This window comes from Danio rerio, chromosome 4 (genome assembly GCF_052040795.2).
Source record: "Danio rerio strain M-AB ecotype USA chromosome 4, GRCz13ab, whole genome shotgun sequence".
NCBI lineage: Eukaryota > Metazoa > Chordata > Actinopteri > Cypriniformes > Danionidae > Danio > Danio rerio.
Genome location: NC_141024.2, coordinates 74916445 through 74942500, shown reverse-complemented (window position 1 = coordinate 74942500; position 26056 = coordinate 74916445). Strand labels below are relative to the sequence as shown.

Genomic DNA, 26056 nt, shown 5'->3' with positions numbered 1-26056 from the left:
TCCCGACTAGAACTCTCCAGCAGTGTTTTTCATTCAACATCACACTCAGTTTATCTCAGAGTTCCTGTGCAAACCTTACTGATCCTATTCCCATACATTTAGCAAGATTCACTCAGTCCAGTGTCTGCTTTATCAACAATGTCTCTCAATCGTGGCATTGTTTTGGATACTGATATGTCCATCAATCCTGGAGTTTCATCTCCTGACAAAAACCACCGGCTCTTCAAGACTCTTGGGCCCAAACAATAGTCTCTGGATGACCTGCAGTCTATACGCTGCTCCTCTACTCACAAGATCAACCAAGCCTTGACCTCCTTCATCTCTTGGTGAGAAGAGAACACTTTGAGGGATCCAGTGTAGGTTGTCCCAGAACAAATTGACCATCTCTCTTTGAAGATTCGGTAGTAAACCAATAGGGGGGTCTCCACACGCCAGCTTGTGCCATATAGAGGATCCAGCAAGCTGTTAACTATAAGTGAGCGGCCTCTATACGATAACTGGGGAAGTAACCATTTCCATTGTTGTAGAAGTCCTTGTATTTTCTCAAGCGTGCCATTCCAGTTCTTCTGAACACAGTCATCTTTACCCGAGGTATTTCAAGCCTCCTTTCTTCCTTGTCAAACCTCCAGGTAACTTGGGAGGGACACCGCTCCAGCTGCCCACAAGCAGGGCTTCACTCTTTCCCCAGTTGACTTTAGCAGAGGAGATCTTCTGTAAATCACTTACAATAAAATCCAGTTTCTGAATATCTTCCGCATTCGAGATGAAACAACAACATCATCAGCACAAGCAGAAAGATGCAGAGAAACGTCACAATGAGGAACACACACACCCTTTATCTCAGAGCTTAGTTCATTCAGCACAGGTTGGATAGGCAGTGTGTACAACATCCCCGACACAGCACATCCCTGTCTAACTCCTCTCTGTACTGTAAAAGCAGCGCTCAGACCACCGTCGACTTTTAATACACTTTGAATGTCTCTGTACAAAACATTGATCATATTTACAGAAGCTGGGCTCAAACCAAACATTTCTAAAAGCTTTATTAAATATTGATGTTGTATACGGTCAAACGCTTTCTCTTGCTCTAAAGAGATCAGTCCACAATTACTACCCAATTACTTCTAAAACATCTCTAACCAAATAAATATAGTCAAAAACTGATCTATTCGCTATACAATAATGTTGATCTTGGTGTATTACTTGACCTATTACCTTACTCAATCGTGTAGCTGATGCCTTTGACAGTATTTTATAATGGGTGCAGTAAAGTGATGCTGGTCTCCAGTTGCTTCTTCTTTGCAAGTCTCCTTTATTGGGAACACAGTAATTACAGCTCTTCTGCAGCTTAATGGGAGTAAACCTTTATTCAAACTGTCATCAAGAACCAAAAGATCATCATCACCAATCACAGACCACAAAGATTTACAGAAATCTACTGGGATTCATCAATAGCTGGAGTCTTTCCACTTCCCATCCTCATTACCGCTGTGTATAATTCACTCTGTGACGATGAGAGCTCAAGCATGGCATTAGAGTCTTCATCAGTGTTTGGGAGATCTTTAACTTCTATATGATCTGTATAATTGTGAATAAAAGTGAACAGCATGTTTACGTATGTCACTGGATTATAAAGTTCCTCTCCTGCATTATTGTTTAGTGAATGAATAATTCCACTTTGGCCATTTTTCTGTTCTAGACTAATAAAGCTTAGAAGGAGCCTCCATTTGTGTGATGTTTATTAAACCTGAATGAATGAATGCTCCTTGTGCTTTCACTCCTCAAAGATCAGCCAGCAAATCTGTGTTTGATTTCCGGGTTTCAGATTGATCACTGCTTGTAGCTGCTGTTGTGTTAAACAGGTCTGTTAGTTCATCCTCTAGTTTCTTCATGGATTCAGGAACTCCTTTAGTGACATTAAAAGTGTTTTCTTGGCATAATTGTTTAATGTGAATCTTGCCACAATCCCACCATTGCTGCAGTGAAGAATAAAGATGTTTTTCTTCTTTAAAATTCCCAAATATAAAGAAAAGATTTCAATAAATGTCTCATCTTTTAAAAGGGACGTATGAAAATGCCAATAGGCACTCCTAATCTCCACAGAATGAACAATTATAGTACAAATAACAGAAGAGTGATCTGAAAACCCAACAGGAATTATTTTACAATCTTTGACACAATCTGCTTGAAAATGAAACATGTAAAATCTGTCAAGCCTTGCCATTGAAATAAAATGATTCTTACTATGTGCCCAAGTGTGCTGTCTATTTTCATGATGATCATTCCTCCACACATCGCATAAATCAAACACTCTTACTCATTGTGGAAGCACTTTTAGTGAAGCAGGATGTGTTTCTGAGTGATTTGGATCTCTCTTCTCATTCTCTGTGCTGTTCAAATGAAAAACTCTTCTGATTTGATATCTTTAAGGACAGCACTAAAAGCATTGGAGAAATCTATTCTGTCATCTGCTTTTGTAGGAGCGTAAATATTATAAAGTCATTAAAATATTCTCAAGTTTTGCTTTAATTTGTAATAAACGTCCTTTGACTATTTCTTTCTCTCCACATAGAATTGGTGAAAACTGCTGTGAAAGCAATAGAGCTCCTCCTCCACTATTAGAGGACATGTGACTCATGAACACTTGAGCATCTCATTCTGTTCTCCAGTCTATTTCATTAAATAAAGCACTCTGAGACTCTTGAATGAAGGTCACATCAATACGTTTCATCTTTATAAACTCAGACAGACACATTCTCTTCTGACTGTTTCTAGCATTATTCAAGTGTAGAGGTCCAATCTTAATGTCTCTCATAAATGATAGAAACAGTCAAAAACAGAAGAAGCTATCACACCATGTCCTGTTCTTCATCTTCACGCATTTGTTTTCTCATTTTTCTCATGGATTTTCTAAGACGGTCCACGTCCTGATCACAGAAAGCTCCTTCCTTCATGCACCTCTTTACATCTCTTATAAGAGCAGATGGATCTGGACAATAGTCTTCAGCTTCAGTCTCTTTGTTTCTCTTGAAAGCTGAGTTAGTTGTTCAGTGTTGTACACCACTGGCTGCTCTTCATCCTCATTTAGTGATGAAGAAAAGAGCAGCCTGAATCATTGGAGTCTGAAGAATCGCTGTCAATGTCTGAAACTGCACTTTCAGTCTCGCTCTTGTCTTCTTTGGCCTGTGTTATTGTCGTCTTACCTCTGCCTTTTCTCCTTTTATTGGAGCTTTGAAAAATGCCTCAGTTTGCATTTCCGCTTCATTTCCAGCCTCGTTGCTTTTTCCAGTGACTGCTATATTTTCTGTCAATACTGGCATAACAATGTGACCATTCATGCCATCTATCCCAGAATTAACTGAAGCAGGTACAACAGAAGCGCCTGCAACAATTTCAGCCAGAGTCAATGTATTTGATTCAGACTCTACTGCCACCTCAGAGACTGGAGCATCAGCAGAAGATGCCACAGTCTCTGCAGCAGGTGTAATTTCAGAAACAGCACTCTGAGCAGGATCAACCGCATCAGGGCAAGAACAGATAAAATTTTTCACAGCCAAAACATTTCATTACAGTCTCTGAAGTAGCATAGATTGTGTAATTAAAGCCCTGTACTTTAACACTGAAAGACAGATTTAACCCGTCTGTGTTGTCTTTTTAACACCATATAGACTTGTCTTTTAAAAGACGCTACTTAATTTAGTTATAATCAACTTTTGTAACAGCCTTTTGTTTTTGGATGCTTTCAGACACGGCCATGGAATCAGTAAGCCCTGTTTTACTTGGTTTAAAGCAGACATGTGGTAAAAATCTAGAATAGACTTATGTCTGGTGTCTGATCGACTAGCTTCTTTTATTAATCGCTGTACTGTTTCTCAAGCTCCGCTAACTGATCATGCGTGTATTGATCTTGAAATATCGAAGGCTTCCTATCGCATTTTTAGACCGCCAGACTATTGGAAACTAAAGACTTCCTTTTCACAATACTCTTCACACTGTTCAGGTGTTAAGCAAATAATTGACCAAATTAAATCTGATTCAGACTCTGCAATGAGAAAATGGGAAATCTTTACATTTGAATGTCGAATTTCTCTATACAGTTTGGCAAAGAACTCTCCAACACAAGGGAATTGAAGAGCTCTGCAATCAATCAGGACATAAATAATAGTGTATGTCTCTCCTCTCCTAGCGAACAGGACAAAGAGAAGTTATATACACTGAAGAAAGACCTTGATACTCATACTGTGGAGACGGCCAAAGCTGCGTTCATAAGGTCAAGCGGCCAGAATTTGGAGAAAATAATTCAACCTATTTTCCTTAATTCAGAAAAGAGAAGAGATGAGCAGAAAAGCAAATCAACGCTTGATATTAATGGTCACCTCATCTCAGATGAAGGAACAGTATTAAAGTTTGTATGTGAGTTTTCCCAGTCTTACTTCTTCCTTTCAGCCAGAATGATCTGATCAATTCTTCTGTAATGTTCAGTCATTTATTCCAACCATTAGTGACGTTTGAGAGAGTGTAATGACTGTAGAGGAATTGGACACTGTAATTACAGCAATCCCGTTTAATAAAAGCCCAGGACCAGATGGTTTGTCATTTGAACTGTATAGGCTGTTTTGTGATGTTGAATATGTTTAAAGACTGCTCAGATAGAGGATTAGCTGAATCAATGAAGCAAGGCATAATCACACTGATCCCTAAACCAAATAAGGAGAAACCTTTTCTTGATGACTGGCATCTCGTAACTCTGCTTAATTCTGATTATTAAATTCTCACGGCAGTATATGCTAGAAGATTAAACACATTTCACTCTCACAATCAGGTTTCATGAAAGATCCACATGTTTCAATAATATCCGTCTTGTTTTAGACCTTTCAGATTGCTCAGAGTTGGTGAACGATGATGCTCTCATTTTGTGTTTAGACTTTTACAAGGCCTCTGACGCTGTCGAGCATCCCTTCATGTAGGACGCTTTGAAGCATTTTGGCTTTGGTCAAGAGTGTGTGAGAACTGTTCAGACTCTGTATAAAGACTTCACTAGTAATGTGTCTTTGCCTCATGGAGCTTCTCCACGTTTTGTCATTGGAAGAGGAATCAGACAAGGTTGTCCTGTTTCCCCTTTTCTGTTTCTGGTGGTTGCAGAGCTTCTTCATCTTTATGTGGTTGATTGCTCAAATGTTGAAGGTGTTCAAATAGTGCAGATGATGCATGTGTCTCTATACATAATGAAAACACGTCCCTGAAATATCACAGGCATTACAATGATTGTCGAATGCTTCTGGCTTTTCTGTTAATCAGAAAAAATCTTTTGACAATTCTTCATTCTGATATCTCAGATGTTTGTGGAATTAAGGTCAAGCACACCATCACATATTGAGGTATTACAATTAATAAATGTTCTTCTGAAAGGATCAGAACTTTTCTAAATGCTTAAAGAAAGTCAAAACTGGGTTTAATTGCTGGTCTCAGAGGAACCCGACTATTCATGGACGTCTTCTACTTTCCAAAGCTGAAGGAATATCAAGGCTGGTCTATCCCGCTCTCTCCTTACAGTATATGTTAATCCCGAAATGTGTTCAGAGATTGATAGAGCTGTATTTCAGTTCATCCGGAAAAAACAGGACAGAATATGTCAAAAGAAAATCAATAAGCTTTTCTAAAGGTTGAATCACTGTTCTTGATTTGAAAATGTTTACAGTTTTTTTACAATGGCTATGACACTTTTTTCAATACATTTAACAAGTTTGCTAAACTCTTAACGCAGGAACACACCTAAAATACACACTTGGCAAAACAGTTAATTTCATGCTCAAAATCACACATTATAAACTAAACCTCTAAACTATTTTTCAAAATACAATAATAAACGAACACACTACACCATGTCTAACAAAACACTGCAAACATGTTTCAAAATGAAATTATTGTTCAAAACACAAACACATGTTCTCTTCCAACATAAACATTCAGTCAATCAGAGCACATTGACAATAAAAACACTATCATCAGCTAAAATTACAGAAACTGCATTAGTTTATGTGTCAGCTCTGCACTTATATTTGAAATTTCGTTGTTTTGTTTCGTTGGGTTAAGTAAATGCATGCATTTTCTTTCTTTTACTGCAAAAATTCTATATAAACGAAGAAAAGAAAATTGCTTCATAAAATTTACAGTTTATGTAAAAAGCAAATACACACACAGAATTTCTGCAGTACCGAATTTTTTTGCAGAAGGACATCACTGCAAACAGAAAAAGCACCACAATTATAACAAAATAACAAAGTAATCTTCTATTCTGCCCGGTCTTTTGCCACATGTTCTCATCCACATTATACTTGATATCTTCTGTGGCCCGGCACGGTAACTGTGGCCCTTTGGCCTATTATGTTTTTCCTACGGCCACATCCCCAGCCTTGTCAACATTGAAAATTTCATGTGGTACTTGATTGGCCTCTAACTTCATGACTCTCTGAAAGTAATTAGACACAGTGTATGCAAATGCTGTACTGTATATGTACTGTATGTACTAATGAACTCCAGGTTTAAAGAGTTGTTTACTGCAAAACACACTGTATATTGTACTGTAATGACTGTATTGCATAATCTTACATGGACGTATTGGTGACAGAGTTCTTTGATGGGCTCACTGTTCCTTTCAAAAAACCTCAAGAGTCCTCTATTTGTATATTTGTATCTATTTGTACATGTATATATATATATATATATATATATATATATATATATATATATATATATATATATATATATATATATATATATATGAGAGACAGCATAATGCGGTTATATAAATAAATAAAGATATATATATATATATATATATATATATATATATATATATATGAGAAACATAATTTTGCGGTTATATATATATATCTATATAAATATATCTATATCTATATAAATCTATATATATATATATATATATATATATATATATATATATATATATATATATATATATATATATATATATATATTTATTTTTATAACCGCAATATGATGTTTCTCATTGGCAATTGAATAAAATATAGGGAATATATTTGTGTTTCAATTCACAATTAGAACAGCTGTTCTCTATGACTTTATCCTATAAGATTTCTGTTTAGAACATGGTGTTATCTGTTCTGGCATACTGTGTTAAAGCATTTGTAAATTTGACTGTAAAATTACATTGTTTTGTTCTTGGTTGTGCTTGTGTGTAAAAGAAGTTAAAGCATGTTAAATTTGTGTTAACTGGATGCATTTTGTGTTAAAACAACAAGAAATGTGTTAATTGTATAGCCCACAAAGACGGATGTTGTGCTAACTGTGTTAAGAGTTTAGGAAACTTGTTAAATGTATTGATAAAAGTGTCATAGCAATTGTAAAAAACTGTAAAATGAATTGGATGAAGCACTGCCTTTCCCAAAGTCATTCACTGGTTTTATATTACAGATCTCTTCTTTGACAAATGTGCTGGATTAAACTTTTTGCTTTCTTGTGACTCCAAATGTACTAAACATCCCATTAAATGATCAACCTTTCATGAGCAATCATTAAAAGTGTGGATGTTACATGTCCATGTATTTATTACTTATTTATTTATGTTACTTTGTCGCCCTCTAGTGTTTTGTTGTTGTTTGTGTTTTTGATGTTAAGTTGATTCCTCCGCACCTGCAGATCATTGACCGTTGGTGATTTAAGAGCTCGCGCTGCAGTGTTTCAGTGATGGGGATTTGGGTCGTCCAGACGTGGAGTGGTGCTCCTTTTGTTTTCAGCCTTCATTTATTCTGTTTTCTCCCCATACTTTGTTTATATTTGGTTATTCAGTTAATAAAACCCCTAGACCGATCCGTTTGTGTTTTCCCTTATTTGATGTTGTGACTGTGGTCGTAACAGTTATTGGGGGCTCGTCCGGGATCTGAACTCGTGACCTCTCGCAATTGCCTTTAAACAGAACTTTTCTCCACACACCAGCATTCTGTGGAATAACCAGCATGTGCTGCACAAAAACAAAAGTCTATGTAAAACAGATTGGCTTGACAAGGGGATTATTTGAGTTTCAGATTTACTGAGTAGCAGTGGTGAGATTTACACTCATCAGGAAATGCTTTCCTCTTCAGGAACTGTGTTTGGCATGATGGTTATAACGTGATTGTGGAAAGCATCTCTAATAAACTGCTTTACTTAATGAAACTCATCTGACTTATAACTCAGTCTCAAAGCAAACTCAAACACTGTGCTTGGTGGTCTCAGTATCTCAGATCAAAAGTGTAAAAACTTTCACATCAGGAAATGTCTCGTTCACAATAGTCACTGTTTCCCCAAAGACATTCTGAAATGAAAACAATATTTCTCTTGACCTTCTATAGATGATATTTGGTCAACAAGTAATACCATTTACTCCCAAATAAGGTCAAAGAAGTTCATTTCAGACGATTAGACAGTTGTTACCCCTGCTGTATATTTATTAATACATTTAATCAGACATTTCAGCACAATGCTCTTGCTGTAACACTGAGCCTGAAAGTCTTATACAGCTCTTCTGTACTTGTACATTCTCTGAGGATTTCTGGAAACAGGTTTCAGGGTTGATTTCTGATTTATTTTACAGCATAATTAATTTTGAGGAGTGCATGATTCTTCTTCTGAGTTGTAAAACTGGCTATGATGCGCTCGATAATGCTCTGAAGTTGACCATTTAGCTTGGGAAGTTTCACAGACACAAGGCAAAGTCTCTTACTCCCTCATTTAATTTGTTCTGTAGAGATTTACAAATATTTTATAATTTTTGACCTCAATTACAAGACACAAGAAAGCTTTAAAAAAACTCTCTAATAATGAAGAAAATTTTCTGTACAGTCTAATCATTTAAATATATCATATATGTTCTTTTCTCTTGTTTAATGTGTGTTCTGCATCTCTCAGTTTTGTATGACTGTTACATGTGTTATGTTATCATATAATCCTGTGTGCTTGTCAGTTATATGCTTCATAATATCTCTGATGTTGGAATAGGACTGATGTTTCTCTCTCCAGTACAGCAGGTGGCGGTGTGCAGCTCTGCTCTCTGACTCAGCACACAGGCAGAAGAAGAAGCGGTGTGTGTCGTGTTTACAGTCTGTCTCGCGTCCTGCGTTTACACTGCTTCATGTAAAGTCCCGCATGTATCCTCCTGCATGTCGTGTGATTGAATGTGAACCCCCGCATGTCCTTTGGGCCCCCGCATGTCTCTGTCTGCTGTGTTCAGAGTGTTTGTGCGGGTGTATTACTGAACTCCTGATGTGACGCAGTTGAGATGAAATCTGTGATCAGGAGTCGCTGTTCAGTGAATCAAAGTTCTCCAATATATTTCCTATGATCTTCAATATGATCATGTCTGCTGAATCCCGCATTTAAAACACGCTTTACAGCACCGCTCGACGCGGATCGCTTGATGCAGTGTCTGCGCGGTCATGGTCGCGTGCATGAGCGGCCAAGGGCGTTCCCGAGTAATTATTCCCTATATGGGGCGTCTGCAGACTTGGATCAGCTTTCGCCCCTGTTGTTCCTAATGCGTCCAGTCGAGGGGATGAAAGAAAGATACATGGCCAAATAAAACATTTGAAGTCAACGCTCCCAGATTATTAAATGTCCTGTTCATAAATATATAAATTTTTTTATTTAATTAGGCTAAATATGAACGCCAAGTTAATGTTTCAGAAAGAGAGTTATAAACTCACTAAATCAGTGGTTCTCAATCTTTTTTTCATCAAGTACCACCTCATAAAAAATAGTCTCTCCAAGTACCACCAAAATGAGCAGTATTGAATTACAATAGCCCAGTAAAGCAACTCTGCAAAGTTAAAAAAAAAACGTGGCAGATTACCACAGAAATATAGGCTATATGACATATTATATACATCATTTTTGATAAATTTTGAAATGTGTATAGCATGTACATGACATATTTCACAGTTTGAGAACCACTGTACTAGATAATATGCAGAATTTATACACTCACCAAATAATTTCACATATGCAAAAGCCCAATTGCAAATTAATTTAGATTAATTTAATTAGAAAAATTACAAACACTAATAGTTGAATAGTGTAACGGTTAATTGTAGCCTAGTTATACGTCTTCATATAGAGATATGGATTTTGTTGTATTGTTTATATATAAAGTTGCATTTTGAAAATGACAAAATTATAACCAAACAATACAGTGTGATATGGAGTAATGATGTGCTTTGATAAGAATGCAGTGGTATTGACTACCAGACAACGTTTAGACAAACAATTCCCTACTTTCTACAATTCCAAGGACCATTTACCTACCTGACAAACAAAACCTCAGACAACATTATTTAAAAAAAAAAAATAAAATTATTGACAACTATATCACAAGAGATTGCCAGTTTTCTTTAAATGAAGCTGAATCCTTGCGTCAAATTCTTGCTCACTGAAAAATAAACAAATAAAGTCATGTATAAATACTCTGCAAAAATCCTTTCCTCACTTAAGAGTTTCTGACTTGTTTCCAGACCGAGTATCTAAACATTCTTAATCCTCAGAAACAGTAAAGAATAGAAAATGAAAAGCAAAAAACATTTCATGCCATTTTATATATTATCTGGACCTATGCAGAACATATATATATATATATATATATATATATATATATATATATATATATATATATATATATATATATTTTTTTTTTTTTTTTAATATTTGATTTATGATTTAAGAATTATAACTTAGGTATAACAAAAGGACCAAGTCATTATTATTTATTTTTTGTTACTTACAGCTACAAATTGTGATTCTGACTTTCCCGTATTTAACATATTTAATTATTTTCTTTGTAACAAATTGTTACAATCAATATTATGAAAGTATAAATGATGAACAATATGAATGCATGTGCAATGCAAACTTCATTGCTAATATATAAAATGTACTGTATGTACAAAAATTAGTAGACCATTAGTAATTGTGATTTTCCCTAATCATTTATATATATGATTTAATTGTTAAGTTCATTTTAATTATATATATTGTAATTGTTTAAACTAGAAAATGATTGCATTATTCATTAATTTATTCATTCATTCATTCATTTTCTTTTCGGCTTAGTCCCTTTATTAATCTAGGGGCGCCACAGTGGAATGAACCGCCAACTTATCCAGCATGTTTTTACGCAGTGGATGCCCTTCCTGCCACAACCCATCTCAGGGAAAGAATTGCATTATATTAAATGTAATTGAATACAATGCAATTAAAAAAATATATATATATATATATATATATATATATATATATATATATATATATATATATATATATATATTTATATCTGTTTAGATCAATTTCAATATTTAAGAAAATCAAATTTGGAGGTATAACGTAGTGTAGTTGTAGTGTAGATTTTTTCTGACAACCCAGACCACGCAAGTGTATTGTTTAATCTATGAGAAAATATATATCTTTAAATTAATTATTAGATATATAATACTTACTCCCTTGCTGAGACAAAAAAAATAAATAAAAATAAAATTAACCTACATAACACACTTTCTCACGTAGGTTAATGTTCATTTACTTTTTTTGTTGAGGTAGAACATGTAGTTAACTAACATTTGTCAAACTAACACACTGCTGTTATATTACACCAATTTGTTTGTGTTGACATACACTCATATCGACCTTAATCTAATAAAAAAAAAATGTTTAAGTTTCATGTTTGCTAATGTTTTAAACACGTATTTAACACACCTCTTCATCGTGTTTGCGCTTGGTTGGTGTGATAAAGTTCTGGAGACTTATAATAATACTGTACTGCCTCCCTCTACTGGACGCATCAAGAGCAACAGGGGTGTAAAACTGCCCAGGCCATAAAACTGCTTGCGCCGTAGATCTGTCTGGATCCAAGTCTGCAGTCTTCCCCACCTCGAATATTTCGTGCAACAGCGCCCCCTGGTCAGTGATCACAATTTTCGGTACAACACCGCCCTTCAGAAACGAAAGTGAAAGTGTTTAGTTGTTGTGTTGCAGTTTTAAACAACCAGAATTCATCATTTACCAACACAGAACAGCTTTAAATCTTTAATGTCTGGACTAAACCTGTAAGCTTTATGTGAATGTGTGTATGCTGTTATTATAATCAAACGGATGACGCTGTGATTCTTCATTAGTTTACTCGTGATGAGCTTCTGGATTTGAGTGTCTCAGCTGCTGATCTATTCCTGCATTCAGCTGAATTATGAAGGCTGATCAATGACTGGAGATCTGTGATTGTTCATCAGTTTCTGCTGGAGATCAAACTCTTCAGATCCATCATGGAGGACACACACACACATGATGATCTGGATTTGTCTACAGGATGCAGGTATTAGTCCTACACTTGACATTTCATATGATTATTTTCTACAGGATATTATATTTACTCTCTGTTAGTTGTGTTTTTAATCTGTCTGAATATTTAACACACACAGTCAGCAAGATTGTGTACAATCATCATGAAAAGTATCATGAAGTGCTGTTTAAACAGTGTTTTAATGATGAAATGTTGAGTAAATCTGCTGTGTTGACTCCAGTGTGTGCAGCGCTGAACTTTAATCTTCTCTGTTTTAGTTCAGTTCATCAGAAGAGAGCAGAAGCAGAGCCCAGCTGTGTGTCTATGAAGAGTGACGCGTCTATGGATCACCCATTGTTTTTCAAGAGTGGAAACACAGGAGCTGCTGTCAGGTAGATCATCTCTTTAATATCTGCAACTGATGAGTATTTTCATAATAAATGAATCAGGTCATTAGTGTTGTGGATCTGTTGGGTTTCAGATGTTAGATGTTGTATCTGAGCTCTGCAGGATAGTGCTTGAAGATCTCCGCTTTACACTTCAGGCCACAATTGATGGTGTTAACAAACCAATCAGCGCTTTATTAATAGTGAGTGAGGTAGAAGGTGGGTTTAGGTTTTGGGTAGGGTTAGGGATCCACAATAAGATCATACTGTATGACTACTAATGAGCAGTTCATATGTTCACATTCCACAGATAATAAGCCGGTAGTTAATAGTATGAATTGTGAGCTAAACTAAAGTGTTCCCGATCTCCTGCCATAAAGGGCTTTTCCTGCACACTTTCCCCTGCTGTTTCTGTGCTGTACTGATCAGCCATTCCTCTGATCTGAGTCTGTTTTCACTGAAGCGCAGTCATCATCATGTTGTGTTGGCCTCATAGATGCTGCTGATCAACACATTTGGTTTCTAGAATTGATATTTCTCGAGTTCTCCTGCTCATTCAGTCATGATAGATGATGGTAAATGAACTTGTCTTGCTGTCCTCAAAGTCTGGACTGGAGCTCTGCAGACAAACCCCCGATGAGTGACCTTCTGCAGACTGAGTGATGAGGAGGAGGATAAGGGGAGCTGCTGGAGGCGGGAATAACAGTCAGCTGACACAGTGCAGTTTATACTGCTGCTTATATAGTCATGTGATGATGATTGACACGCCTGCATGATTAAGCTCCTCCCACACCTACACTGTGGACTTCATTCAGTGATTTGATGATTAGTTTCAGCTCTAATCTGCTCTAATAGTGCTGCATTTCTGTTGGGCTTTCTCTACTAGAAATGAGCCTTGATCTGTGTTTGCTGATATTTTCCACATTCAGACAGTTTCTGTTCAAATATAAAGGAAATTAATTTAAGTGTTTTTATAAATGAAGAATGATTAATATCAGGTTTGTGCAGTGTGTGCAGCGCTCAACTTTAATCTTCTCTGTTTTAGCTCACGTAAGAGGAAGAGAGCAGAAGCAGAGCCCAGCTGTGTGTCTATGAAGAGTGACGCGTCTATGCATACACCAATAAAATTTAGGAGTGAAAACACACAACCTGCTGTCAGGTAGATCATCTCTACACACACATGATCACACTGCAGCATTTATATGATCCTGTGTTTCTAGAAGATCAGACATTAACAAGTGTTACAAATACAGGAGACTTTAAAACTGAATCTCCACACACTCACATCTGATCATTAGTGAATAACTAATAAAGTATTAATACTCAAACTGTTAGAGTTAGTAGAGTGAGTTTACAGGCTTTTACAATAGTCAGCAAAGTGTGGATAATCAAGAGAAAGATTTTAGACGAGATGAATGAACAAGTTCTGTGAGACAAACACACCACACAGTCTTTATTGTAACGGAGGCCAGCGAGTAAGTGCTGTGCAGGTAAACCTCACTCCTCTGACCTCTAAAGGTGCTCTAGTGACAGACGCTAGAGGTCATGGTCTTTAGCCTCCTTAGTAGAGCAACCGGCTCCCATGCGGAAAGTCGCCGGTTAAATCCCAGCTTGGAGCCGGTTGGTTCAGAGAAAACACACATGGCTTCACTAGAGGATCTTTACACTCACACTCATTGACTCTTTGTGTTGTTGTTGTTCCTGCAGTGTGGATGGAGATGATCAGACTGGAGACCTGCAGCAGGATTCACTCCAACCAGAACATGATGAACTTCAGAGAGTCAAAGAGCAGCACAAAACCAGCATGAAGAACAAGTATGAGAGATTATTTGAGGGAATCAACCATGGAGAGACTCAAACCCTCCTGAACAGCATCTACACACAGCTCTACATCATAGAAGGAGAGAGTGAAGGAGTGAATGAAGAACATGAGGTTTTACAGATGGAGAAAAGAGGCAGAACAAAACCCTCACAACACACTCCAGTCTACTGCAATGACATCTTTAAAGCCTCAGCTGGAGCAGGACATGAGGAGAAGATCAAGAAGGAGAAAGCCCAGATCAAGACTGTTCTCACTAAAGGCATCGCTGGAATCGGGAAAACCGTCTCTGTGCAGAAGTTCATTCTGGATTGGGCCGAGGGAAAAGACCATCAGGATGTAGATTTCATGTTTGTGCTTCCATTTCGAGAGCTGAACTTGATCAGAGATCATCAGTACAGTCTTCACAGACTTCTGCTGGACTTTCATCCTGAACTTGAAGATCTGGAGCCCAAGATTTATGAGCAGTGTAGAGTTGTGTTCATCTTTGATGGTCTGGATGAAAGCAGAATCACACTCAACTTTTCAGATGAGGAGAAAGTTTGTGCTGTGACTGAATCTTCATCAGTGGCTGTGTTGATGCGGAGCCTCCTGAAAGGAGATCTGCTTCCCTCTGCTCTCATCTGGATCACCTCCAGACCAGCAGCGGCCCATCAGATCCCCTCCAGATACATCAAGCGTCTGACAGAGATTCAGGGATTCACTGAGCCTCAGAAGGAGGAATATTTCAGGAAGAGAATCAGCGACGAGCATCAAGCCAGCAGAATCATCTCCCACATCAGAAGAGCAAGAAGCCTCCAGATCATGTGCCACATACCCGTCTTCTGCTGGATCTCCTCCACTGTGCTTCAGAAGCTCCTGGAAGAAGATGTGAGTGCAGAAATCCCTCAAACTCTGACTGAGATGTACATCCACTTCCTGCTGATTCAGATCAACATGAGGAAGCAGAAGTATGAAGAGAGAGATCCAGAGAAACTCCTGCAGTCCAACAGAGGAGTGATCCTCAAACTTGCTGAAGTGGCTTTCAGACAGCTGATGAAGGGCAATGTGATGTTCTATGAGGAGGACCTGATTGAGAGCGGCATAGACGTCACTGACGCCTCGGTGTATTCTGGGATCTGCACTGAGATCTTCAAGGAGGAATCTGTGATTCATCAGAGGAAAGTCTACAGCTTCATCCATCTCAGCTTTCAGGAGTTTCTGGCTGCTTTCTTTGTGCTTTACTGCCATTTAACAGAGAACAGAGAACCGCTGAAGTTAATTTTAGAATATTCAGATGATCAATATCTACAGTCCAGCTCTGAGAAGTCTCTGTATGATCTGCTCAGTTCAGCAGTAGATAAAGCTGTCAGGAGTAGTAATGGTCATCTGGATCTGTTCCTGCGGTTTCTGCTGGGCGTCTCACTGGAGTCCAATCAGAGACTCTTCCAGGATCTGCTGCCACACACAGAGGAGAGCTCAGAGAGCATCAGAGAAATCACACAGTACATTAAATACCAGATCAAGACAGATAAACGTCTCTCAGCTGAAAGATCCATCAATCTGTTCCTCTGTCTGCTGGAGGTGAAAGATCAGACTCTGGCCAGAGAGATTCAGGACTTTGTGAAATCAGACAAACACTCAGAGAAGAAACTCTCTCCTGCTCACTGCTCAACAATCTCCTACATGATTGAGATGTCAGAGGAGCCGCTGGATGAGTTAGACTTTAATAAATTCAACACATCAGCTGAGGGAAGACGGAGACTGACAGCAGCTGTGAGAAACTGCAGAAGAGCTCTGTGAGTATTCATTGATTGATCACAGAAGACACACATCAGTCTGCACTGAAGACTCAGATCAGTTTAGTGAATCACTGCCCTGCTTTAACAGAAAATCTTTAGCTGGCCATATCGTCCCCCTGTGAGATCGCTGATACACCATATTACTGCATGGGGACGCGGCGGCAGTGTTCTGTTTCCTTATTTGCTCATTTATTTCAGCATTTCTAAATGTATTTAACAAACTTTTCTTGACTTTTTACTCACACAAACAACATTTGTACTTATTTAATAATCTACTTCATTTGCTTTACAGTTTATCCTGGAAAATAACTCAAATCCCTGTAAATCCCTGTGCTCCTGCAGCTGAATAGGACATTTGTTGATGTGTATTTGCTCAAATCTAACACAGTGTTGCTCTTGGATAATTGTGTTTGTTTTCTGATCAGAGAAATAGTGTAATTTTAGACACAGTATTGCCGTCTCGCCGCAGACATGCCTCTAATATTACATTTACTGTAGGCCTAAACACTAAACTTTACACTGAGCTCAGTAAAATGCTCTCTGATTAGTTATTAATAATCTGTTCAATAATTCAGTACAGTCATATGAATGGGGAAATACAGGTTTAGTTTAATGTAGATTCAATCAATAAATAAAAAAATAAAAAGAAGATATGTTTTATTTTAAATAAACAGGCTTGTTCTGAGGCATGAGGGTGGTATGAGGGCCCGATGTCCACAGGTGGGGGTTGCAGCCCAACACCATGGTACAACACCATGAGGTAGCCTGACTGCCATTAGGTACTGAGATGAGATCCTCAGACCCTTGTGAGACCATATGCTGGTGTGGTTGACCCTGGATTCCTCCTAATACAAGACAATGCTGGACCTCATGTGTCTGGAGTGTGTCAGCAATTCCTGCAGTTCACTACAGCTTTGAGTGTGACTCCTAATCCAGTCCTCCATGGGTTAATACATTTGATTTCCAGTGATCATGTCTGTGTGATTTTGTTGTCTGCACATTCAACTGTGTAAAGAACAAAGTATTTAATTAGAATATTTCAGTCATTCAGATCTAGGATGTGTTATTTTAGTGTTCCCTTTATTGTTTGAGCAGTATATATATATATAGTTTATTTCCAGTGTTGCTTTTATCACTGTAGACTGAACTCATGAACACTCAACACTGCTCATTTCCTACTGCTGATTGTGTTGCTGTTTGTCCTCTACACAGACTACAGCGCTGTAAACTCACTGTTCAGTGCTGTGAGAGTTTGTCTTCAGCTCTACAATCCTCAAACTGTGTGCTGAGAGAGCTGGACCTGAGTAACAATGACCTGCAGGACTCAGGAGTGAAGCTTCTCTCTGATGGACTGAAGAGTCAACACTGTAAACTGGACACACTGAGGTCTGAGTTCAAACACCTGATTGATTGATTGATTGATTGATTGATTGATTGATTGATTGATTGATTGATTGATTTTTTTGTTGTGTTACATCAGACTGATCACATTAACGCTGTGTTTTTAGTAATGTGTGTTCTTCTTTCTCAGACTAATGACATGTAAACTCACTGCCGATTCGTGTGAGAGTTTGTCTTCAGCTCTACAATCCTCAAACTGTGTGCTGAGAGAGCTGGACCTGAGTAACAATGACCTGCAGGATTCAGGAGTGAAGCTTCTCTCTGATGGACTGAAGAGTCAACACTGTAAACTGGACACACTGAGGTAAATGATTCTCCACTCTACAACATTAAAAGTGTTTTGATTGAGATGGAAATGTCCAGTATAGCGAGGCAGAGGGAAAACACAAACACAGTTGAGTTAAGTTACAAACAATGCCCCGGAGGGTGCTTTATTTACAAGTGATATAGTGAGTGAATGAGTGCTCTTCTTGGGGTGCGTGCTCAAGTGCTCCAGTGAGATGGTGAAGGCTGGTGAGAGTTCTGGTGTTGGGTCGGTCACGAGCTGGATTCGGCTGTGGGAGAGTATGGCGGCAAATCAATGCCAATATTAATCGAGCGCAGAGGAGTTGTTTGCGCGCGAGGAGAAGTGAACCGTGAGCAGATTACAGGTCTACACGCGAGAAAACTACAGCTCGCGAGCGCACAGGGGATCTTCACGCGCGCGCTCAACTGATCCAGCGCGAGAAAACAAGTCCCGCGCGCGCACATCATCATCTGTGTGAACGATGTACGCTCTCGCGAGCGAGGTCATGCCTACAGCGCGCGCGTGATCAGTTCTCTCCGCTCGCTCGCTGGTTCTTCTCTCTGCTCTCGCGAAACATTTCGGATTTTTGTCAGTCCTGGGGCGGGACTTGGTGTACTTGTTATCTCTAACGCTATTGGCTACTCTTCCTTTCCGGAAGTTAGCCGGGATTGGACGCAGGTTAGAAGATCACGCCATTAAATATATATACAATTTGCAAGTCATAATCATAAGAAACTTTCTGTGAACTTAATGAACTTTATGAGGATTCAATCTCGAGAAACAGTCAAATAATGATAATTAATTTTCTAAAATAATGACTTGCATTCTTGTAACATGACTTTCTGAACCCATTTGATTTGTCCCGTGCAGCACTTGTCTGGTTTGTTGTACTTTACTTCATTATTAACCCATTATTAACCACAACAGCAGTGCTCATTATTACACTGGGGGATGATCTTTCTAGGAAATATTGTCTTCAGAAGAGTTTATTTGCTTTTTAGATCTTTCCATACAATGCATACTATATGTGCAGTGCAGCTTTGTATATTATTATAATTATTAATTTTTTTTTGTAATATAGATCAGTGAAAAAAAAAAAAAAAAAAAAATATATATATATATATATATATATATATATATATATATATATATATATATATATATATATATAATTTTTTTTTCAATCTCATTTTTAGTTAATGATTGAATAACCTGCATATAAAGACTTCAATCAAAAATGATTAGCCCAATCAAACATAAAGAATACAGTGACAGACATTCAGATGGGTGTTTATCGCCACCTATTGAGCAACAATTTAATTTCTACAGTCTTCGTTTGGCTTTACTCACTATCCATTACATTATTCCAATTCAGAGGCATACAAATACCACTTTTTATACAACATGCCCACATCTTAAAGGTCACATATGCAGTTGAAGTCAGAATTATTATCCCACTTATTTCTTGTTTTATTTCGGCCAGAATAAAAGCAACTTTTAATTTTTTAAAACCCATTTTAAGGTCCATATTATTAGCCTCTTTAACCTATTTATTTTTTTCGAAAGTTTACAGAACAAATCATCGTTATACAATACCTTGCCTAATTACCCTAACCTGCCTAATTAATCTAGTGAAGCCTTTAAATGTCACTGTAAGCTGTATAGAAGTGTCTTGAAGAATATCTAGTCAAATATTATTTACTGTCATCATGGCAAAGATAAAATAAATTAGTTATTAGAAATGAGTTATTAAAACTATTATGTTTAGAAATGTGTTGAAATTCTTTTTATCTCCATTATATAAAAATTAGGATAAAAATAAACAGGGGGCTAATAATTCAGGCGGGCTAATAATTCTGACTTTAACTGTATAGTGGAATAACAGACTAATGGCAATATATTTACTATAAACCTTTGTACTTTATGCACTGCATGCATGTATAGCCTATTTTGTAAACTATTGTCCATCCAATTTATTCTGACTTGTTCTTCAGAGAAAATGAGTCAAGGACAATGAGTCTAAGAAAAAAAAAAAAAAGATTTTTATAAATTTGAAAATGTGAGTTCATGTTCATAAATTTGGCTTGAGTTCAGTTTAAATGTAGGTGCTAAACTTCATCAAATGATTAAAAAACACACATTTAAAGTCTGAATTATTCGTCCTGATTTATTAGCCCATGTATATTTTTCCCCAATTTCTGTTTAATGGAGAGATCTTTTGCCACATAGTATAACTCTCTCTTTCTCTTCCAAGTAATAAAGTTTGTTACAGAAATATATCTCATTATTTTGATATGTCATTATATGACTTGGTCATGATGGTAAGAATAGGCATTATTATGAGATTAATTATTAAATATTTCATTATTGAAAGTAAGTCGTCACCTATTATTACTGAGAAAGTAAGTCTATTAGTTTCACATTGTGACATTATGATAAGATATCCTATATATTTTTATTTAATGGGGAAACTAGCTTACCTGCGTCCAATCCCGGCTAACTTCCGGAAAGGAAGAGTAGCCAATAGCGTTAGAGATAACAAGTGCACCAAGTCCCGCCCCAGGACTGACAAAAATTCGAAATGTTTCGCGCGAGTAGAGAGAAGAACCAGCGAGCGAGCGGAGAGAACTGATCGCGCATGTAATGATCTGAGTGGGGATCGAATCCGGGTCTACGGTGTGGTTAGCAGTAGTTCTTACTAGATGAGCTAAGTCAGCAACTGGTGGCCCAAGAGCAGAGGAGGAACAAAGTTGATGAATTAAAAAAAAATATATAGTCTTTACTGAGGTAAATTTGACAAAAGGGAGAGATAATATCTCTCTACAGCCAGGGTTGAAAAAGTACAACAAAAATAGGAAAGCCGAGCTTCCTAAAAATACAAACAAAATAAAATAGACACGAGGGTCTCATAACAATCAAACAGCCAAAATAGCAAACAAGTCTTGAGAACAAGCAAAAAGTCTTGAGAACAACTTAACTGAAAACTGGACGAGGCAGCAAGAGGATTAGTTCAGGACTGAACATAGAGCAGAATACAAAGCAGTCTTATATAGGGCAAAGAACAGGTGGTGGTGGTTACGCTGATTACAGGAGAGTTTAGAGGAACAAGAGTCACTACTGCCATCTAATGTTGAGGAGTATAGGGCAACATGTGCGCCCCCTGGTGGGTTGGAGGATGCGATAAAGTGCTGAGATATTACAGTAGCCCCTCCTCTAAGAACGTCTCCTGACCTTCCCTTTGTGCTCTCTTTGTGCCTGGTGGAATTCCTTGATGAGGGAAGGGTCCAAAATGTCTTTAGCTGAGGCCCAGGTGCGCTCCTCCGGACCAAACCCCTCCCAGTCGACCAAGTACTGTGTCCTTCCTCGTACCTGGCGACACTTAAGTAGTCTGCGGACCGTGAAAGCAGGGTGGCCATCAACAATGCGTAAAGCAGGTGTGGGTGCTCTGTTGGTGTTGTAAAAAAAAAAAATAAATGGGTTGAAAAGAGGAGAAGAGAGAACCCAGTCCAGGAGACTCGAAACAAGCAGAATTCCTTTATTGAGACGTGTTGGTTAATCTGCAGTCATACAGCGTCTTCAAGATGTTCAATGTGTCTGCAAGAGCCTACTAGAGGTCCGCAGTCTGCAAGTTCTTTCACAAGTCTCTCACAAGTCTCACACAAGTCTGAATTAGTCTGAATTAAGACAAAGATTTCATGGCTATATTGTGTTCTTAGGAGGAGGGGATATAGCTAAACAAAGGATGCAAATCAAGAGTTGTGGTCGGCAGGGTAAACTGCTTCTCAGGTCTAATCTCATCATGTTCTGGAGACAGAAAACGCCTGACCATTTGATTGAAAAGAGAAAACAATAGACACCCCATGCTGTGAAACTGATAATTGCATCACTTTGGCTTAGTCTGTAGTCAGCAAGGGAAAAGTTAAATGACCCTCCTAGCTGGCATGTCAATGAAATAAAATAATTAAAAACCAGAGAATATAACTTTTTAGTTATACGTAGATTATTGTTAATTTGAAATTAGATGATAAAAATTTATATTTCCACAGTTCCCCCTTTGAGAGTTATTTAAAAACTCTCACAAAAAAATATAAATTTGTAAGCTTTCCTAAAACCATTCAATGGCTTCTGTTTGATAACAGAAGCCCCATCTTCTAGTCATGTAACTTGAAAAGTTACAGGCACATTTAACTTATTCTGTGTCATTTCAATGTCTACGTAGATGTAAGTGTAGATTTCTAAAACTGTTCACACGTTTATGACAATCAGTTGTAATGTCATAAATCCTACATGATGACACAAAAATCATGTAGTTAAACTGCAGATCTTCTGAAAGTCCATGGCTTGTGAATAGTGTTCAGTCTTTTGTGAGGTGTGTTTCTTGTGGTTCTTCTCCAGCACAGAGTTGATCTGATGACTTCCTGTCATTCATGGATCTCCGTAGTGATGCTCTGGTTCAGAGTGTTTCTGAGAAGATGCAGTGTTTATGTGTTTACCTGCACACAAGAAAACAAGGAAACAGCAGACCAGCAGTATTCATGCATAGACTTGTATGATCATACAGTTCATGTGTCTAGTTATTCAGGTGATTGTATAGTGGTTGTGTTAAGTTGGTGATCGTATAGTGTTGTGTATTTTCTGTCTCCTAATCTTAAAGTTATGACACCTATAAAACAGTGAGGTGAGGATGGGGGGAGAAAAACAAAAAAGAAAAGGGAAATCTTCACCACAGGGTGCGGCCCCTGAAGCCTGTTGCTTTCAGTTCTGCCCTGGGCTCCTCACTGGTTTGTGTGTCCTGTTCTGTCCCTGAGTGTGGTGGGCAAACTTTAAAATGTGAGACACAAACTATCATTCAATAAATGTCAGTCCTATCAGACATCATAACATTGAATGGGTAGTGATTGAAAATATGTGTTAAAACACATTCAAGGCTGTAAGTGGACTTAAGCAGAGTTCCCTAATACAAAGGAAGAAGTTTCCTTTGTGTCTTTTTACAAAGAGTCTTTCATCTTAATTGTAAATGAACTGGGACATTAAGCACTTACAGCCAAAAAATGGTTAGCATCTTTGTGGACAGCTCAATGGATTTAGTGATGAGGGGAGGGGTATGTTGAGGGCATTTAGCAAACTGTTCAGAAGTTGATTTACCCTGTTCATCTCTTTAAAGTTCTTTTTATTCTTTCTACACTCCCTCATCCAATGTCCTTTTTTTCCACAGTAATGACAACAGATCTTTTTCCTAAGACATTTGTGATTTGATGTCTTTTCTGTGTTGACCTTAGTGGCGGCTGCTTCAAATCTGACTCTGTCTTTGATGTAAGAGTCTCTTTCCCACAAAGCTAAACTGTTCAGATTATTTCTGAGAGTGGTGGAAGACCAGGTGATGTTAAGAAATGGCAAAGCTTGTCTGTATTCAGTTGCAAGGCCATCTGACCAGATGCGGACTAGGGGTCCCTTATCATCTAGCACACTGTCCGAATTATCAGCTAATCCACTGTAAGTTATGGCGGATTGACAAAATCTCTCAGTGAATTCATTCACAGATTCATCTTTCCTTTGCACACAACAAGTCACTTTTGACCAGTCGATCTTTGGGCCAACAATGTTCTTTAGAGCTTTCAAAACACCCTCTCTCAAATCATCCTTACTGGCATGTTGTAATTTAGAGGTCACAGTATGCTCAAAACTGTTCAATTCAGATTCAGTGAGAATTTGAGACATTAGCTGGGTGACTTCTGTTAATGACATGTCATAAAGACGCATTTTGCTGATTAGTGCTCTGCTAAACTCTGAAAAATGTGTGTGTGCTGATGGTAAGCTTTGAGACAATCTGTCTATTTCTCTAGGTCCTAGTGTTCTGGAAACTGTTTGAATTTGAACAACAGAAGTGTTGTTGTGTGAACTCTCAGTTCTCTTAGATCTTCTGGCACCACAAACCTCCACTGAGCCTATAGGTAAATCGCTATCTGATTGAATGGAAATGTCTGTTTCAGAGACAATTTGTAAGTCAGGATGTTTATTATCAGGCTGACTAACCTTTTCAATGTCAGTTTTTGATTTCTTTAGGTTCAGTTGTTTTGTTAATGAGGTTATCTTAGCATGAAGCTCTTGGATCTGTTTCTCTAATTCAGATTTAGCCTGAGCTTTTTGTTTAGCTTGAGATAAATTGAATTCTCTGTAGCAGCAGATAATGCCTTTTACATTGTTTTTGCGAATGCATGCATCAAGCACTTTCTTGCATTCTTCTAATGTCCAAACATCATCTGGGTCAATGCTAAATTTCTTTGTCAAATTTAGTCTGACTGACTCTGTTATTGAGTCCATGTGCTGTTGTAGCAGCGATTTGAAATCCTGATCTGACAATAAAGGAGTTTTTAAACTACCTTTTTCAGTTGTAGTGATCAGTCTTGTATTCTGTCTGAACATTTTGTGAGCTTATTATCACAAAGTAAAAATACTAAAACTTTTCAGATGAAAGTGTAGTAATTTCTTCTCTGGCGAAACAGAGGGTAACAATATTAGCACATGTTGCTAAAACTTCCTGCCTGAACAAGAGATACCATAAATTAGCTTGTATAGCTAAAGTTAAACTTCTCTGGTTGAACAGAGGTTAAACAAAAGAAAAGAAAAGAAAATAGCGCATAAGGCTTAACTTCTCTGAAGAGAGGATAACTTTTTAGAAGAAAATAGCACGTAAGGCTTTACTTCTCTGTCTGAACAGAGGATAAACTGTTACTTCTCTATTGAAATAGAGGATAGCTTTTTGTTAAACAAACCCTGCAGCTGTTTGTTAACTTTTCTCTGATGGAGCAGAGAATAACCATGTGTATAAACTGGTCTGTATGGTTCTTTTGATAGAGTGAAACTCACCAAATCGAGGTTGAGCTGAAAAGATTCAGTATGGAGTGATCTGATCTTTGTGTTCAGGTAGCTTCAATGTTCATCAGGGTTGCAGTCAGCAAATAGTTGAGAATTTGTGACGTCCGCTGAGTGACTTCAAATTGCCGTTGAGCTGAAGATTCCGTTTGAAGAAGTTTCCTTGATCTTGAAGGTTCAAGTTGAATTCCAGGTGGATTTCAGTCTTTTGTGGCAAATTGTTGAGAATTTGAGGATTTCAGTCTCTATCCGGCTCACGGCACCAAGTTGTTGTAAAAAAAAAAAATAAATGGGTTGAAAAGAGGAGAAGAGAGAACCCAGTCCAGGAGACTCGAAACAAGCAGAATTCCTTTATTGAGACGTGTTGGTTAATCTGCAGTCATACAGCGTCTTCAAGATGTTCAATGTGTCTGCAAGAGCCTACTAGAGGTCCGCAGTCTGCAAGTTCTTTCACAAGTCTCTCACAAGTCTCACACAAGTCTAAATTAGTCTGAATTAAGACAAAGATTTCATGGCTATATTGTGTTCTTAGGAGGAGGGGATATAGCTAAACAAAGGATGCAAATCAAGAGTTGTGGTCGGCAGGGTAAACTGCTTCTCAGGTCTAATCTCATCATGTTCTGGAGACAGAAAACGCCTGACCATTTGATTGAAAAGAGAAAACAATAGACACCCCATGCTGTGAAACTGATAATTGCATCACTTTGGCTTAGTCTGTAGTCAGCAAGGGAAAAGTTAAATGACCCTCCTAGCTGGCATGTCAATGAAATAAAATAATTAAAAACCAGAGAATATAACTTTTTAGTTATACGTAGATTATTGTTAATTTGAAATTAGATGATAAAAATTTATATTTCCACAGGATGCAGGGTGGAGCAAAGAACAGGTTTTAGCTGAGAAACATGAAATGTCGAATGTATTTTCAGGGCACTGGGTAGTAGAAGCCGGTAGGATACAGGATTGATCTTCTTAATAATCTTAAAAGGACCAACATAGCGTGGAGCCAACTTACGTGACTCTACCCGCAAAGGAAGGTTTCGGGTCGAGAGCCATACTCTTTGGCCAGTTCGGAGGGAGGGTCCTGCCCTGCGATGTCTGTTGGCCTGTTTCTGCTGATTGTGGACAGCCTTTCTCAGGGAAGTACAAGCTTTCTGCCAGTAACGCCGGCAA

The 26056-nt window shown here is 37.9% G+C and overlaps 3 protein-coding genes across 15 annotated transcripts in view; all 3 read left to right on the top strand.

Annotated features, from left to right (window-relative positions):
- LOC108183521 (NACHT, LRR and PYD domains-containing protein 3-like) overlaps window positions 1-2255 on the top strand; it is a 74941-nt gene extending 72686 nt beyond the window's left edge. The window contains exon 14 of the mRNA NM_001444887.1: window positions 1-2255. This exon is cut by the window's left edge and continues 1734 nt beyond it. The gene's annotated coding sequence lies outside the window, so the exon portion shown is untranslated.
- si:ch211-232d10.1 overlaps window positions 1-26056 on the top strand; it is a 257203-nt gene that overhangs the window by 154042 nt on the left and 77105 nt on the right. The window lies entirely within an intron of this gene.
- The window catches only part of LOC110438442 (NACHT, LRR and PYD domains-containing protein 3-like), a 94089-nt gene continuing 77105 nt past the window's right edge, over window positions 9073-26056 (top strand). The window contains exons 1-8 of one of the 12 annotated variants that reach the window (XM_087245817.1): window positions 9073-9101; window positions 11851-11964; window positions 12180-12373; window positions 12619-12732; window positions 13772-13885; window positions 14434-16323; window positions 17539-17712; window positions 17858-18031. In XM_087245817.1, the coding sequence (XP_087101943.1) occupies window positions 12324-12373; window positions 12619-12732; window positions 13772-13885; window positions 14434-16323; window positions 17539-17712; window positions 17858-18031 (2516 nt within the window). In that variant the 5' untranslated portion in view covers window positions 9073-9101; window positions 11851-11964; window positions 12180-12323. Of the gene's footprint in view, window positions 9154-11850; window positions 11965-12179; window positions 12374-12408; window positions 12733-13771; window positions 13886-14433; window positions 16324-17538; window positions 17713-17857; window positions 18327-20632; window positions 21472-26056 lie in introns of those variants that run through there. The other 11 variants (XR_015481742.1, NM_001444688.1, XM_087245819.1 and 8 more) reach the window with 11 other exon arrangements.